We start from the raw sequence: 18746 nt of genomic DNA, 5'->3' as shown, positions 1-18746 counted from the left end.
TTCCAAAATTGGGGATATTTTAAATAGGATGGCCCGCTTGAGTATATATGATATTGTAGTGACTGTGATTATGCTAACAAAGAATAGGATAAACAGAAGATGACCACCAATCTCTCCACAACTCACACTTTTGATTGCCTTGTGCCTAATTTTTAAAACTTCATAGGAAATAAATAATTCAAATTGTATTATCTGTTCTGTCCTCATTCAGTGAATGAGAAATGCTTCTAGACTAAAAGCAATTTGAATTTTTTCCCAATCCAGAATGACTCTTTTTGAGGAGCTGGATTTTCCTCATATCAGAAAGTTGGAAGTGTGGTTGGAGATTGTGTATCCTTTACTTCACTATGCTCCACATTGTAGACACATCGTTTAGAGTGTGTCAATTGTCTTGTGAAACAGAAGAAGTCCAGTCTTCCAATTAATGATTTATTTATTATTATTGCATTAAATTTTTATTATTTCTAATATTTTTTATTATTACATTATTATTATTATTACTACTGTTATCTTTTAATATTACATTATTTTCTATTACTGCTATGATTTTTTATATATAAATGAAAATTAGGTTTATACAGAGTATAAAACAGCTATACAAGAATGTAGATTTGTAGAAGGCAGAACAATGCAGTTATGTAATGGTAAAGACAGACTGAAGCAACTTAAGATATAATAGTGGAACCAGTTATGCAGTTTCACTTCATTGAATTGTTACATGTGTGTGTGTGTGTGTATATATATATATATATATATATATATATATATATATATATATATACTAGCAAAAGTACCCGTCGTTGACTGGATTCAAAAACAGCCTACAGAAAATGGACTCTGATTTATGAAAGTATGATAGATTATGAAAAGGAAGGGTTGTAAAGAGATAGCTTCGAATTTGGGGGTATCAAAACCAAAGCAAAATATGATGAAAATAAAAATAAAATAGATAAACCCCATAATTTATTATACCATACCTGTTCACACTGAAACACTTATCACAATATTCTGTGGATCTATATTAAAAAACCTTGTTAATCTTTGTGACATATTTCCATTCTATGGAGGTCAGGTGCGAACGAACACCCCATAATTTTATTATATCATATTTCTTTAAACTGAAACATAATTATCAAAGTATACTTACGCAGATAGATATGAAAAGTCTTTATTAAAGTTTGTGCCTATTTTCCATTCTATGGAGGCCATGCACGAACGCAGACCCCCACAATTTTATTATGCCATCCCTATTTAAGTTAAAACATACTTATCAAAGTATTATTATGTACATCTATATCAAAAACACTTGTAAACGTTTTTGTCTAATTTGTAAATTTTTTATTTCCATACTTTGTGGACCAAGCGCGTAAGCAGACCCCACACTTTTAATGAATCACCGTTCTGCCAAATCAAAGATACCCATTCCTGTGTCTCGATACATCTTCTATCATTATATATAATCAGTTTTTTAAAATAGTCAACCATATAGGAGCCTATTCGTGACCAGACATACACACACACATTCAGCTTTATATACATATATATATATATATATATATATATATATATATATATATATATATATATAGATGTTGTTTGTTTGTTTTTGTTAGCAATACTTATTGAATGAATTCAATTATTTATATGGAAGCGCATTTTTACCTAAATGCGAGTTGGGAATAATTTTCCCTTTGACCACTTTGGTACCTCCGGCATATGTATTATTTTCAAATATATATATATATATATATATATATATATATATATACACACACACACATACACTTACACATATATATATATATATATATATATATATATACACGTACATACATATTTTATATAAATTCCTACATGTAATATGTTCTTGTGTTAGGTGATCAGGTGGCATATCTGTGATGCTATATATTTCACGAAGTAATCCCCTCGTCAGGTGTATATCTGACTTTCAAACTTGATAATCTGTATGGAATTTTGACTGAAGCTATTTATTTAATCCATGGAGTAGTTTTCTCTATTGACCATGACCAGGCAGAAATCTTAAGTAATTCATAATTGTATTCTTAGTATAGTCTGCACCTTCAACCTCCAAAAAACATGTCACTTAGAACTGATTATTACTTAACACTTAAATCTGTTCTATTAAAGAAAAACAATGAAACGATAATTTACCTCTTTTGCTTCTTTTAGTTTCCTTTCATGTCTTCTTCGTTTCTGTTCTTCTTCCATGTTCTAACGAAAAACGAAAAAAGCAATTATGAAATAATAAAAAAAATAAACTTTTCTTTTCTAAAATACAATTCTTGCAATTAAACCGGAAATTGCAGCATGGTAAATGTCCAAGATACAAGCCAAAAAGATATGTAGCAATTACATGAAAGACCTATTTTGTTTAAATGTACGCACAGTTTCACATGTGAGATTGAACTAGAACTACAAATTGAATTTAAAATCAAAGATGGTGACGCTCTTGATGCTAGGTAACCAGCAAATACAGCATCACCATAAGACACAGCAATCACAGCATGTAAGCCAAAATGGAAATGAAACATGTCATCAGGGTTAGTCAATCAACAACTCTTTAGTTTGTTTAACTGATGTGCATGTGTGGGCGACACCCATGCATGGACAACGGTGTGTGTTGTCTGAAAGACACTTTCCTGCTTTGATCGAATGTTGTAAGATGGGCAGAAAGTCGTTTGTGTCTGAACTGAAAAATGCAATCATTTATGTAATCGTGAAGAGGATGACTCCCTAATTAAATGACGCAAGGCCATCAATTGGGAATACTGAGAACATGAAAGGAGGAGGAAGAAAGATGGAAAAATATTTAAATCACATGGATTTAAAGGAATGAATTCATGGCGACCTGAACTGATAAGTGTAACTCCCCACGAGAGCCATCAAACATTCGAGATTGTCGGATTTTTATTTTGTTTGAACCAAAAACTGTTGAACTAATTTACATTATAGACCTTACTTACTAAGAACATTATATATGGAATAATGTTTAACGTGTACCCAATGGAAAAAGGTTGGTGTATCATTGCTCCCCATTCTATATCTCTCTAAAATCTCTATATTTTAAAAATGAAAGAAAATATTGTATTATATCTGATGCTTGTCAATTGACTTTAAATGATTTTGAAATGAATGTATTTATGTAATATGGTCGATCCACATATTGATTTCCCTCTCATATCTATAATTGACTCTATGAGAAATCCTTCCAACTGAGGAAGTCACTGACTGTCAGTTTACAATATCTGTGAACTTTAGCTCCAATAGGCCTTTGTGATACTGATAATTTTGAAAGACTTTTTTCCATCATATTTGCCTGTCTTTCTTTATTTTGATATTATTTTTCTTGCAGCATTGTTGAGTTATTGATATTTTCGAAAAAATCAAAGCAGAACCCAAAAAATGATAGAACTCAATTCTCTGGATTTTGTGTCCTCTTTCCCATTTTTTTTGCTTCAATTGAACTTTTATGCTTTCTACTAAATTGCCAAAATAGCCTGCCATTCTTGCTTCATTCTTTAACTGTATACACAGAAGCTTTAACAGGGACATAAGTACTTTAGCCCATACCTGACTCCGTATTATATGAGGATCTCTGCCTTTATGAGTCGAGCATGTGATGGGATATAGCTGGAGCAGAGCGAAACTAACCCTAAGTCTAAGTGCTGGAACTGGAATCAATTCAAACGTTTGAAACTGGATCGGAGATGTAATAAGATAAAAGATTTTTTTAGCATTCTCACAAACTTCTTTATACAAAAAAGGATAAATATAACTTGATTACAACAATCAATGCTCAGAAACCAAATTTCAAGTTTGCAATAGTAGAATGAACAAGAAAAGAAAAAAATACGACTTACATATTCAACCATGTTTCCATCTTTTAATTTTCTTTCATGTCTTCTTCGTCTATGTTCTTCATCCTGAAAAACATTAAATATATGTATTTTTCTATTATAAAATATTGCTTATTTCCTAATATGCAGAGTCCAGATCATATAACAATGAAGCAGTCAACCATTAGTTGATTTACTCATAAAAAATGTGTGACTTAGGATTCATGGAATAGAGATAGTTAATTGCTCAATTTCAGTGTCTGCTCTGCATATGTGTTTGTGTCTGGATGAAATCTCTTGGTTAATTTTTGTCAGGCCATAAAAATGTTTTAAGTGAGTGTGTGAGGAGTATATCTTCACACACTCACAATTTAATGGAGCTATATATATATATGAAATAGTAAAAAGTCTACATATACTTCTAGAATAGTAATTTCAAGGTTATGAGAGCTTTCAAAGCATGAAAACAATGTTGTTTTTTATATTTAATATATTTTTTTTAAATTTCAAGTGGTCCTTCGCTTTTGTTCACAAAAAGTAGTGAAATAAAAATCATAAAACTTTATATATATATATATATATATATATATATATATATATATATATATATATATATATATATATATATATATATATATTTCTTCAGAATAAAATTATCCAACAACAATTAACTGGTATGGAAACTTGTGATTATAAGATTTACAAAATATTACTGGCAGTAATATTCTATAAGTATTATCCCATCTTAATAAGAATTGCTTGATATACACACTGCTTTCAAGGACAGTCACCTCGGATTTTACCGTACAATTTGGATGTAAACTTTTATATCTTTTTCCTTAACTTCCCTTACTCTATGACTTTTAATTACTCATTCAATTTTTAATAATTTTTTTAATAATGATTTTCTATGTCTCACTGACTTTAGCAAATAAGGTGTATACCATTATAGCTATTTGCTAATATTTTCTCCTCTGAAGAGATGGTAGACATCGAAACCCTATAGGATAAGGAGTTAAAATATTTCTAATATATTCTTTTCCTTACATAGAATAATAAAAATCTTTAATATGAAACTCAAACATTTCACAACATAAATTTTTTAAATTCATTGAATCACAAAAATTATATATATATATATATATATATATATATATATATATATATATATACGAGCAAACAGTTAATAAAACATGTTAAAAAACACTTTGAAATGTGTTAAAAATATATTTAATCTGAAAAGGAAACATTAGATAAGTGGATAGTCCTTAATCCGCGGAGTTTCGAAGAAATACTTTCCTTCTCATCAGAGGGTAGGAATTAGCAAAATGCGGGATCGGATTTTGCATGCAAAAGTATTTGATGAAACAAGTAAGTCAAAGATCATACTTGATAACAAAAAAGTGAAGCAGAGGGAATATGCTGAAGAAAAAGATGATTGCACGTGAATGGATAGTCTGGTGGAAGATAAATAATCCAGTGACGATAAAATCCAAATATATAACTTCAAGAAAGTTAATTGAATTTCCATTTGCACAAGTAAAATCCAAAATTTATTTTATATATATATATATATATATATATATATATATATATGGTTGTATGCTTTTAGTTTCCGAGATGTAAATCCACTGAAACCCCTTGTGTTTACCAAAAAGTGCTTGATGAATGAACAGAGCGTGTTTATACAAACATTAGCTGCAATATGTGCATACACGTTTCTGCAATGCTTCATTTTAGAGACATTACTTCATCAGGCTGTGGTGTTGACTTGAGAGCCAAACTCAAGAATGTAACATTCTTTGTATACAGAAAGTTTTAACTAATTTAAATTAAGGAGAGGAGAAAGAGCAAAGAGATAGTGTCTGTAGTGGGTGAGGACAAGATGAAAGGGGGGAAATAAGGAAAGGAGAGGTGAAAAAGATTTATGCATGTGTTGGTCAATATTAAGTTCGAGCATGTGTTTTTAATTTCTACTAGCAGTTCAGCCGGCTTTCCTCGGGCCCTATATACTGTTCATAACTTTATGTGCAGATATATATATATATTAAAACTTTTGACTCGTGTCCAGGTAACCTACATCTAGAATTTCAAGTGTTTAGACACAAAATTGGCGGAGGAGTTTGGAAGACTCTGCAAAGGCCAACTCTTTCAACTTTCACCTCTTGGCAGCCAAATTTTCGGCCAAAAACTGATTAAAAAGCCTGCTGCATGTCTGAATACCCTTTATATAAAATTTCAAATGTTTAGACCCAAAATTGGCAAAATAGTTTGCTAGAGGCTGCAAATGTCAAATCTTTTGAACTCTGATCCATTGGCAGCCAAATTTTCGGCCAAACACCAATTAAAAAGCTTGCCCTATAGTAATTTGGTAGAGACCGTAGAGGTCACTTTTTTTTTAAAACTTTGACTCTAATTTTGACCCCTTAACATTTATTATTTTGGGCTCAAATCAAATTAAAAAGTTTGATCCATGTCCAAGGAAGCTGCATCTAAAATTTCAAGTGTCTAGACCCAAAATTGGCGGAGGAGTTTGGTATACACACACACACACACAATTTCACTTTTATAGATATACTAGCATGGGTACCCGGCGTTACCAGGGTGTTTGGTGCTGTGTTAAGCAAAAAAAAAAAAAAAAAAGTGGTCGTAGGAAGGCAGACTCAAACTCGTACCACGAAGGAGGAAAAGAACGGGAAAAAATCATGACGTCTTTGCTGTTATGACCACTGCCAAACCGGAAGTGACATAAGTTTAAATTAAGGCTAGACAATCAAAAACAGGGGATGACTTGCGAAAATATCGGTGAAAAAAGCGACCCCTTCCTATAGAAAAGTGCCCAGTGGAGGGGGAAGAAATTAATGTTTTTAGCCAATTTTCGGTACTTGTTGTCTGAAGGGTCGAGCTTCAAAACAATACTAATCTTGTGAAAATCCGTCGCCTCTGTCGAAAGTTTTAGGCAGACATGCAAACATACATACATACATTTATATATTGGTAGCTCAAATTTTCGACCCAAACCGATTAAAAAGCTTACCCTATCTCTGAATACCCTTGATGTAAAATTTATAAATATTGAGATCAGAAATTATCTGAGTAATTTGGTAGAGACTACAGAGATAAAATTTTTTTAAACTTTGCCCCTATTATGACCCCTTCAAATTTATTATTTTAAGCTCAAATCAAGTTATTAAATTCTAAAATTTCAATTGTTTATACCCAAAATTGTCGGAGGAGTTTGGTAGAGTCTCAAAGGTCAAATCGTTGAACTTTGACCCTTTAACAGCCAAATTTCTGTCCGAAAATCGATCACAAAGATTTTCCCAAATCTCAGTACCCTGTATATCAAATTTAGAGTCTGTAAACTTAAAAGTGGCAGAGTTATTGCGTAGGGAAATGTACACAGGCACATACACAGACACGTTCACTTTTATAGATATATAGATAGATAGCAAAAGTCCAATTACCTGTCTAAGGGAGACAACTTTCAAATCAATCTAAGGGAGATAAATCAATACGTTCTTTCGTTCGTTGTGTATTATAAGTAACCTCCCTTTTGTGTGTCTATGTTTTATGAAAAAAAGGAAATTATATATTGTACAGGTCTTCTTTTTTTTTAATACATTTTTTTATTGTTTTATTTACCGTATAAAAAAATACAGAAGCGTTTGTTTCTTTCAGTTCTATTTATAAATTCGCCAGTGTTTTCAACTTTAATCAATCTCAATGGTTCCGTAGTAAGGGTGCCTATGTTTACGTCTTATTTTTTCACTGATTAAAAAGAAAAATATAACAATTGCTACAATGCTAGTTGAAGGGGTTTGATTCAATCAACTTGCTGATCGTTTTAAGCCTTATGTAAGATCAAACATTCTTTGTAATCTTACATTTTTCCAACTGATAAGTTATTTTCTATTCTGTTAAATATCTGATCTAGCAGGCAGTGGTTGCAGGGTCAATTATACCAATAATCAAAGGATTTTAACAGAAATGATAAACAGTCTGATAAGCTTATTAAGAGCTGATGCATGCTTATCAATACTCATGAAAATTATTATTTTTTAACTCAGAAATTTGCAGAAGATATCGTTTGATCATTGAATTAATAAAATAAAATCCATACCATTAAAACTTATCCTAATGTGAGAGAAACATGTAGACAGATGATAATTTATATTATTTGGACTACTGTTCTCATCTTGAATGTTATTCTCGCAATGTTTTGCTTGATCTAATCTCTGATCGGCGCTATTTTACAATAATTCACTCTTTTATTAAGAGATTCGTTCATTTTTTCATCTCATAATTTAGGACGATCGATTCATTGATGTATTTTATTAAATCAAAGCATTAAAAAAAAAGTTGTGACGAATGTTTGTAATGTAACAAAATTGATAACATTAATAATATAAAATGTAGTCTATATGCGACTATTAAGAGAAAACCAACAACCCAACGATACTTTCATAAAATGAAAACATTTAAAAAAAGAAGCTATGGCAACTTTTCTTTTTAATTAAAAAGTAAATGTTATGGTAAGGATTTAAAAAAAAATTAGTCTTTAATCTTAAAAAATAGAATGAATGAAACTCTTTAATAAAACAAGGATGAAACTTTTACAGTTGCGTTTACAATTCCTCTACAACTATCGTCACATTTTGATTTTTTTGTAATTTAGATGTTGGTGCTCTGAATATTGTAAGCTTTTTAAAAAAACAAGTTGCTGCAGCTTTATTGAAGATGGTCCGAGATTGACTGAAATGCTATCAGAATAATATATAATAGATGAAAACAGTAATCCAAATAATACAAATAATTAATCCTCATCTAAAAAATTCTGAAACATAGATCATAAATTACCTGATAACATTATTAATATAAGATTGACGTTTTTTTCAATAACAGTAAAAGGATATTTATAAAATTTCTACCAATGTGTTCAATAACTGAAAGAAGCAATGTAACAAAACCACTGACATATATGCAAATGACTAAGTCATGGTGTGAGCATAATGTCACAGCCGGATCGGAGGATAAGAAAGGAAAAAAAAAAAACAAAGGAAAAAAAACATGTGGTAGAGCGAAACTTTTAAGCACATGTCGACAAAGCAAAGTCTTTTTTAACCATGTAGTGGCATGACAGGAACTTTGAAACAAGATTCAAGACTCAGTTATCTCTGAATTTTTAACAAAATTTTCAGATGACCATACACTTTGGAGCAAATTACAGACATAACAGCTGGTTGTAACTGCAGACTAAGAAACTGTTAATTGACCCAAGGGGAAAAGCAGGAATACAACCATATTGTTACTGGCTTGGAAAGTACATGTCAGGTGGCTTGGTGTGGAAACGACTGGTAATAAATGCCTTTTCTTTAAAAAAAAAACTTGTGTCAAATTTCTTTTCTTTGTTTCTTTGCAAGACTTTCATACACATCAGATCAGTGTTAAAATGTAACGACCATGTTACAGCAAGATATAAACTAATATTAACAGTTTAGTTTGTTTTTTTCTCTATAAAATTAGTCAATAAATATCAATAATCATATGAAATAAACTTCAAATATTTTAAGTATTCTTCTTTTTTTCTCATGTGTTAATTTCAAACTATGGCAGAGTCTGCAAGGTATTAATTCTTTAATTTAGTTTTAAAAAGCAATACAGTGCTTGGTGATAACTATGAATCTGCAAAGAGTTAGCAATTGGCTGAATCAGACAATTTTTAGGCTCTCATAGAAAAATCAAAGATTGTGTGCAAATTTTTATTCTGAAAGAAAGTTCAATACTTGTACATGAGAAAGTAGGTATTGTACCTGAATTGCTGAATATTAAATTGAAAGTGACATTTTGTTGAAAAGGAAAAACAACATATTATATCAAAATTTAATAATTTTACTTAGGCAAGTAATAAAGAATGATGTACAACAGAAAATGCTGAATGTATAAAACATGTAGTTTTGCAGATATATGTCTTCGTGAGAACTTATATAGTTTAAGTAACTGCTTTGTATGCTCTGGGTTCATAGATTTTCAATGTCCATTTTCAAGGCTTTTCTAACCTTTTTCCAGACAAAATTAAAGTTTTTAAAACAAACTTTGATATATAAAGAATGATATAATAAACCAAAAAACTGATATTTTAATTAATATTTAAAAATATTTTAATAGTATTCATTTCAATTTTGTGATCAGTGGGTATAATTCTTGTATCAACAATACCAGAAATAATGTTATGATTTAATTTGTTGTTAAGAGTTATCCCCCTTGGGATTGACATTCATAATAAAAGCGCCCTCTGTTTCATTTTCCCGCTCGATCCTTTCAAGAGCGTACGTGTATTTTACAGTTAATAAAACCTTTCTAAAAGGCAATTCTTTACTTACTGATACTCTTCACTTCAATTTTATTAACTGTAAAAAAAAAAAAAATAATGGATCGAATCTTACGTCCCGACAGATTCGAGGTGGAACCTACATGCCCTAATTCCGAAAAATCCTATAGGCATTGGAAATTAACCCTCCAGAATTATATCCGCTCACATAATAACGGATTAATCGAAAACACTTCAGATAATTTCTTTGCCTTGATCAATTGTATTTCAGCCTCTGTTTTCGATTTAATAAGCGATAAAACCGACTACGATAGTGCATTAAGAACATTGGACGCCGCTTATTTAAAACCTGAAAATATTGTTTATAATAGATATCGATTGATGACGACGAAGCAACAAACAACACAAAATATAGATGCCTTCATACTACAATTGGAAATGCTTGCCAAAACATGTAACTTCGAAGCGGTTTCTGCTGAAGAAAACAAAAATCAATACATTCGGGAAGCTTTCATCGGTGGAATTTCTTCTTCGTCCATCCGACAACGACTGTTAGAAAAACCCATCCTGACTTTACAAGACACATATGCCACGGCCAGATCTCTTGAACAAGCAGAAAAGCATTCGATAAGCTACGCAAATAACTTTACTGTAGCAGCTACAAATAATCCTTCGGGCTACAATCGTATAGCTGTGACTAAAGAAAATATGCATCCAAAAGGGGTTTGTTTTTTCTGTGGAAAATCACGTCATCCTTGATATTTATGTCCTGCACGAAACGCCGAATGTAAAAAATGCAAAAAAAATGGTCATTGGGCTAAAGTGTGTAAATCTTCTATTTCTAACACTCATACTGCTGTTTTTTATGACGACTCTGACTACCCCTCACCTTCTCTATCCTGACTAGGAACTAACTCCAAAGATGTCACATTCACTCAATGCCAAATTAACGGGCACTTCGTGAACGCTATGGTGGACTCCGGCAGTGTAAAAACATTCATTAATGAAAATACTGCTAAAAAACTTAAACTCTTCACAATACCCAAAAACAAAACTATAGCTCTGGCTGCTTCCGATCAACATGCTAAAATAACTGGCGAAGCTGTCGTGGATTTAATACTGAAAGATAAAACCCATACTGGAATAACAATTGAAATCATTGAAAACCTTTTCATTGATTTAATAATCGGAAAAGATATTTTAAAAAAATATAAAAAAGTAACACTTAAATTCGACGGTCCTAGAGACAAACTTATAATTGGAGCTATAAACACGAATAATTTTTTTCCTACCATAAACGTTCCACCCCCTCCTCTCTTTTCTAATCTTTCTCCTCATACTACTCCTATTGCGACAAAATCCCGACATTACACTTTTGCCGCCAACAAATTCATAAAAGAAGAGACTGCTAGAATGTTGAAAGAAGGCATAATTGAACCTTCGATATCTCCGTGGCGAGCGCAAGTTCTTGTAACTTCGAATGAGAATCATAAGAAAAGAATGGTAGTCGACTACAGCGATACCATTAATAGATTCACGGAACTAGACGCTTACCCAATGCCTAATATCAATAAGATGGTAGACGACATCGCTCAATATAACATCTTCTCTACTCTCGACCTAAAATCTGCTTATCACCAAATACCTATAAATCATGCTGATCGTAAATTCACTGCGTTTGAAGTAAGTGGCAAACTTTTTCAATTTACTCGTCTTCCTTTTGGCGTCACCAATGGAGTAAGTGCTTTCCAGAGGAGCATAGACTATATTATAGAAAAAGAAAATCTAACCGATACCTTTGTGTATGTTGATAACGTAACTATATGTGGAAAAAATCAAGAAGAACACGATTACAATCTTCAAAAATTCTACAAAATTGCTAAACAATATAACATCACTTTAAATGAAAATAAAAGCATAATTTCTTCTAGTTCTATTACTCTACTCGGCTACACCATAGAAAATAATCAAATAGCTCCCGATTATCAAAGACTAAAACCATTACTCGAAATGCCACCTCCGCTGAATCTTAAATCTCAAAAAAGAATAGTTGGAATGTTTTCCTATTACTGCAAATTCATTAAAAAATTTTCTGATAAAATTTTATTACTAAATCAAAACAAAGAATTTCCACTACCTCCATCTGTATTAAAATCTTTTCAAACATTGAAAAATGATCTAAAAGACACCACTTTAATAACGGTAGATCCAAATAAAGAATTTGAAGTAGAAACGGATGCTAGTAACTATTGCATTGCTGCAACACTAAATCAAGAAGGTCGTCCTATTGCATTTTTTTCAAGAACTCTCAATACTAACGAAATTAAGCACCATGCAGTAGAAAAAGAGGCAGCCGCTATTGTAGAAGCTCTCCGTAAGTGGCGACATTTTCTACTCGGCAGGCACTTTAAAGTCATCACAGATCAGAAGAGCATCAGCTTCATATTCGACAATAAAAGAAAATCAAAAATTAAGAATGACAAAATATGTCGTTGGCGTATAGAATTATCCCAATACAATTTCACTATAGTTTATCGACCTGGACCTGAAAATATTGCTGCTGACACATTCTCTCGCATCTCTGCTCTTACTTACAATCTACAAGATCTTCGTGATTTACATAAACAATTATGTCATCCTGGTGTTTCAAGACTAAGCCATTTTATAAGAACGAGGAACCTCCCTTTTACTTTGGATCAAATTAAGAATATTACTGACTCTTGCTCATCCTGTCAATTACTGAAACCCAAATTCGCCAATACCAATGGAGGGACTCTCATTCAAGCCATATTACCTTTTCAACGATTAAATCTTGATTTTAAAGGCCCTCTACCTACTTCTATACATGGCAACAAATATCTACTTACTCTAATTGATGAGTATTCCCGTTTTCCTTTCGCTTTTCCTTGCAGAGATATGACAAGCAAAACCATTATCCACTGTCTAAACAAACTCTTTTCAATTTTTGGTTTGCCTGACATGATACATACTGACCGTGCTTCTGATTTCTTAGCAAGAGAAATAAAGGATTTTTTACACAAAAAAGGAATTGCTACTTCTAAAACAAGTAGATATCATCCTGAAGGTAATGGACAGATTGAAAAACTCAACGGTACCTAATGGAAGGCCATTCAAACAACATTACATTCTAATCAAATGAAACTACCTTATTGGGAAGACATACTACCGGACGCACTTCATTCAATTAGATCATTACTTTGTACTGCCACTAATATGACTCCCCATGATAGACTATTTAAATATAGTCGTAAATCTGCTTCCGGAATTTCAATTCCTTCTTGGGTTAAACCAGGCCCAATATATATTAGAAACCACACTAAAACAAGTAAACATGACCCTCCTGTAACGCCTGCCACCCTAATAGATGTCAACCCCCACTACGCTTATGTTCAACTACCTTCTGGTACTGAAACCACTGTCAACGTTCGAGACTTAGCTCCAAACTCATCAAATGAAGAAAACTCTAATAATAATCCTACTACTTCAGAGACTTTATTTGAACCTTCTACTAATGAAAACATTGGTCATGAGGAAGACAAAAATCAATCGTCTGATCTTGAAGAAAATCAGATTTCACTAAAAAATAATACTGAAAATCAGCATTCCTGCCAATCTGTGCGGAGGTCGTCCCGAGTTCGACAATTCCCTAGTAAATATAAGGATTTTGTGACTAAATACTGAAAAAACTGCAGTTTGGGTTCATATGTTATTTGTAAATAAAATGATTCTTATGTGATTGTAAAAAAAAAAAAAAAAAAAAAATTTGTCTATAATTAATTACCCCTTACTTGAATACTTTAGGACGGGGAAAATGTTATGATTTAATTTGTTGTTAAGAGTTATCCCCCTTGGGATTGACATTCATAATAAAAGCGCCCTCTGTTTCATTTTCCCGCTCGATCCTTTCAAGAGCGTACGTGTATTTTACAGTTAATAAAACCTTTCTAAAAGGCAATTCTTTACTTACTGATACTCTTCACTTCAAATAATATGATGCAATTTCAGAAGAATGTATTTATTTTGATTTTATTTTTTAATTTTTAATATTTAAAAAACATATTTTAATAGTATTTACTTCGATTTTGTTTTTAATATTCTGACACAAATTTTTACTGAATATAAAGAATACGATTTTCAATGCCTTTTCAAGACATGTTCCATATTTTCAAGGCTTTTTCAAGGTAATAATAGAAATAAGGCCTTTCCAAGACAAAAGTCAAAATTCAAAGCCTTTTAAAGCCTATACGGAGCCTGATGCTTGTGTCTGTCATGGAAGGAATAGCTTTAGCCTGTGATCTGCCTCTATTACAATGCATTTAATCAGAAGTCAACCAAAAATGAGGAAACTAGAAAAAGAGAGATTGCTATATCTATTGGCTTTGTTGTGGATGTAATCAAAACGTTCAAAAGAAAGGATAACAGGAAAAATAGCAAAAAGAGGTTGAAGTAACGTGTGTTTGAGTTTATATAGGTTGGCTCAGATGACCTTAAAAGTAGTAGTGATTAGATGACCTTTTGGCCAATCCGCACAACCTTTAAAGGTCCAAGAATGACAACCACTGACTAATCAATGAAAGTGTTGTAAATTATAGGTTTTCACTTACTTCATCGAGTGCATTTCTTTCTTTTGCCTTCTGTTCTCGTCTTCTTTGTCTATGTTCTTCTTCATCCTAAAAATAGAAACAACCAAAATATAACCAATTGAAGAGTGATTGCTTTTATAGATACGATTGCAGATTACAGATTTGAAAATATTGAATTCAAATCCATTTGAATCTGCTGTGATCATTTACACACTAACATTGTTGGCTGCTTAAGATGAAATTCATCCTGTGCGAGTTGAGCTGGCTTCCTCCAAGAAAGGAAGTTTCTAGGAAATATTAAATTCACAAGGGGTCTATAGTCACATGTATATCACAATCAAGGGAGATGATTTTGCTGACGTTATTTTTGCAGCTCCCCACGTACAGTATGTTCATATTTATTGAAAGGTAATTATTTTTTATCAGATATGAGGGTCATTCCAAAAGTAAAGACTCCTATCGTTTTTAAATTCAAAATGTTGAAGAGCTACGAAGATGGGAGTGGTACCATTAAACCTAGAGATCTTTTGTACTCTGGAATTTATTTTTCTACATAATCACCATTCTAAATGCACTTTTGCCAGAAATTCAATGATGCATCTCTGCTTCTGACGTACTTCCTGACAGGAATTATTTTCTAGAGTCTCATATCGTTAATATCAACAACAGAGAGATGACACTTTCAGGTCATGAATGCATAAGTTCAGTCATCATAACAATGCAATTTGCAATCCCCTCTAGTCCATTTAGGTAGGATAAAAAAATAGGAAGCATTACTTTTGGAATGCCTTGTCATATCTTGTGACCTTTAAAATTTTCCAATAAATTTTTCCAATAAGTTTTGCAATTAATCTCTCAGACCAAAAAATTATCTCCTAAGAATTTCTTGAAAATCAAAGCACACAATTTGTAAGTTCAATCTTTCAAGATTTGTGATTTGAAATATGGCAAAAGTTAGTACTGGTTCTTTCTTCAGTTAAACATCAGTGCAGCAGATACACTTTCATGATCTTTTAAAATTGCAAATATGATTTAGTCATCTGCGTTAGTTCACAACAATTGTTAAGAAAAAGCAATCTAATCTGTTAAATTTTAAGTAAAAATTATTCTTTCAATTGCATTGTTTTGAAAATTTGTTCTTGCACTGACTGTCATTAAAATATGAAAAATATAACCTTTTGAATTAAATTGTTCATTTAAGAAAATTTGGTGAATTTTTGTCACCCCAAATGTGTAGATCCTCAATTTTTTAAAATTATATTTTTGAATTTTTGAGGTGAGGATTAATAATTCATATTATTTGAATTATTCAGACTACTGTTCTCATCTTTAGTGTTATTTTCACAACAGATAAAGTACATAAAATAAAATTCAGTTGTAAGTGACACTCTTTTGCATGCTACCCTAATAGATTGAATAAAGAGTTCTGTGCAGATTCCCGAGCTTGACAGATTCCCAGAGTTCAACAAGATGCGTCTGAAGAAAGCCAGAGGTTACATCAGCTTATTGTGAAAATAATACTCAAGATGAAAATAGTAGTTCGAATAATCCAAATATGCGAATTCTTTAAATAAATTATGAAATAATTTAAATCAATCAATTAAAATTGCACCAGCAAAATCATCACTGTGCCACACAGTGAAATTCTTGTTATTATATAACAGATAAGACTATAATTCTCAATGTGTCAGACTAAAAAAAATATTTGGAAAATATGATATACCTTTGAGTAATGTTAGTGTTTTCTATTGCAGACAAACAATGATTATAATTTATTATGAAAAGTTTATTGTTTTGTTTGCTTACGATGAGTGCACGTGATTTTGCATTCTGCTCTGCTCTTTTGACTTTTCTTGCTTCTTTGAGTTCTCGGGCTTCTTTTTCTTCCTGGAAAATAATTTGAAGAAAATAAATTGGATCATAATTATAAGTGGAATGTAGTAAAAGATTAAAGACATAAAAATTAATTTCATCTAAATGATACAATATTCCCACCCTCCAGTAACATGGAAGAAAGTACTGACCTTCCCCCCTATACATACACCTTATACAGTGAACCATTCCAAGTAGAATATCAACAACAATGATGGTAGCCTTAAGAAGGGCATTTCCTGTATGCATTATAAGCCATTTACCCAACTTGCATTCTTTACTTACAGTAATAAATCCTCTTATCTTTGTATGTTGGCTGTTTGAGTTATCAAATAACTCTGGATAATATTACAGAAACTGGGTGTCAGTGAAATTTTTGTTATTTTCTAGAATTTCCTTTAATTTTTACATTTCATTTTTAGAAAACATTTTTATTTTAATCTGATGAATTGCTGATTAAGCATTAGTATTTCGGAAATTCTTTGACTTTTTTTTTTATTTTTTAAATTACATTTTTCACCCCAAACAAGGCACATTGCCACTTTGATGTAGGGGGCTACTATCAGGGGCCTAAGTTGCAGGGGTACTATGTAGGGAGTTTAGCAGCAAGATGTCTGTTCACATTACACTTGAACTTCTGCATGTCAGTACAGTTGGGGAAGCAAGAACCTGGAAGAGAATTCCAAAGTCTAGTAGTCCTGGGGAAGAAGCTATTAGAGTAGAAGACTTTCTTACATCTAGAAATCTCTACTGTGTAGGGGTGGGACTTCGCTGCTTGTTGGGTTTGTCGGGGGTATTTTCATCGAGGGGGTACAAGGGCTTGTAATTCGTCAGAGCATCCATCATTAAAATACTTGTAAAACAGGCAGAGAGATGCAACATTTCGTCGATGGGACAGGGGCTGAAGCTTAGATGACAGTTCAGGATCTATCAGGTTGGAAACTCTCTTTTGAACCCTGTCCAGGAGTGAGAGACTTGTAGCAGATGTGCAAGCCCAAATGTGGCTTCATATATGGGCGAATGGTGGCTTTGTACAGGTACAAGATACTTTCAGGTGTAAGTAACTTTCTAGCATGATAGAGAGAGCCCACCTTTATCACAGCAGCCTTGACAATGATCTCAATGTATCTATTCCAACTCATGTTCCCTGTGAACGTTAAGCCGAGGAGCAGGAGCTTGAATAAAGTACTTTCAGGTAGTGTATCTTTAGCTATAGCTATTGGTGGTTGGTAAGGTTTCATGTAATTATTAAAGGAAACGAGCTTTGTCTTGGCAGTGTTGAACATTACCATCCAATTTTTACCTCATTCCACTGCAGACTGAAGGTCTTCCTCTAGGGTTTCGGCCATTACCTTAGATATGTGCTCATTAGTTTTCCCCACGTGCCTGCTATAGAGCATGGTGTTGTCGGCAGACAATTTTATCAGGTAAGTCATTTATGAATATCTGAAATAATAAAGGTCCATGGATCGATCTCTGAAGTACACCTGCATTTATATCATATTTTTTCCCCATCAAGGACAACCTGGATTCTTCTCTGATTTAAGGATTTAATTATGCTAAGCATTCGTCCAGTAATACTATAGGATATTATTTTCATGAGAAGACCATCGTGCCGTACCCTGTCAAAAGCCTTAGATATATCTAGGGCTACTGCTCTCCCTTCCCCTGTCTTATTCAGTGCTTGGTATAAACGTTCAGAGATTACAGCTAGAATATCTGCAGTAGAATGGGCTTGCCTAAATCCATATTGGTGGCCAGACAGAAGTTTAGCAGCTGCAAGGTGGTGGACTAGAGCTTGATTAATTAAGGACTCAAATATTTTGGCGAAAAGAGGGAGGAAGCTAATTGGGTGAAAATTTAATGGGTCAGTTCTTTTGTCAGAGTTTTTGTAAATTGGTACCACAGAAGCAGTTTTCCAGCAGTCAGGAAAGCAAGATTTGTTAAAGAGTTTACAGAGAACTGGAACAACCTCAGCGGAGCATTTTTTTAATAGCACAGCCGGGATGAGAAATACATTGCGACTTGCATTCAATTATAAAAATATTTACAAGAATCATCTTTAAACAGAGTATAAAATTT

General features: G+C 32.4%; 1 protein-coding gene across 6 annotated transcripts in view; it reads right to left on the bottom strand.

The window, feature by feature from the left end:
• Positions 1-18746, bottom strand: part of LOC145284539 (cytoplasmic dynein 2 intermediate chain 1-like) — a 149383-nt gene that overhangs the window by 113527 nt on the left and 17110 nt on the right. For all 6 annotated transcript variants that reach the window (XM_080133437.1, XM_080133440.1, XM_080133438.1 and 3 more), the window contains 4 exons: positions 16599-16679; positions 14814-14879; positions 3882-3944; positions 2173-2232 (listed from right to left, as the gene is read on the bottom strand). In XM_080133437.1, coding sequence (XP_079989563.1) covers positions 2173-2232; positions 3882-3944; positions 14814-14879; positions 16599-16679 — 270 coding nt within the window. The remainder of the gene's footprint in view (positions 1-2172; positions 2233-3881; positions 3945-14813; positions 14880-16598; positions 16680-18746) is intronic.

The sequence above is a fragment of the Euprymna scolopes genome, chromosome 9 (assembly GCF_053919585.1).
Source record: "Euprymna scolopes isolate OS-2025 chromosome 9, ASM5391958v1, whole genome shotgun sequence".
NCBI lineage: Eukaryota > Metazoa > Mollusca > Cephalopoda > Sepiida > Sepiolidae > Euprymna > Euprymna scolopes.
Note: the sequence above shows the minus strand (reverse complement) of the source record. Positions and strands in the feature narration are given on the sequence as shown.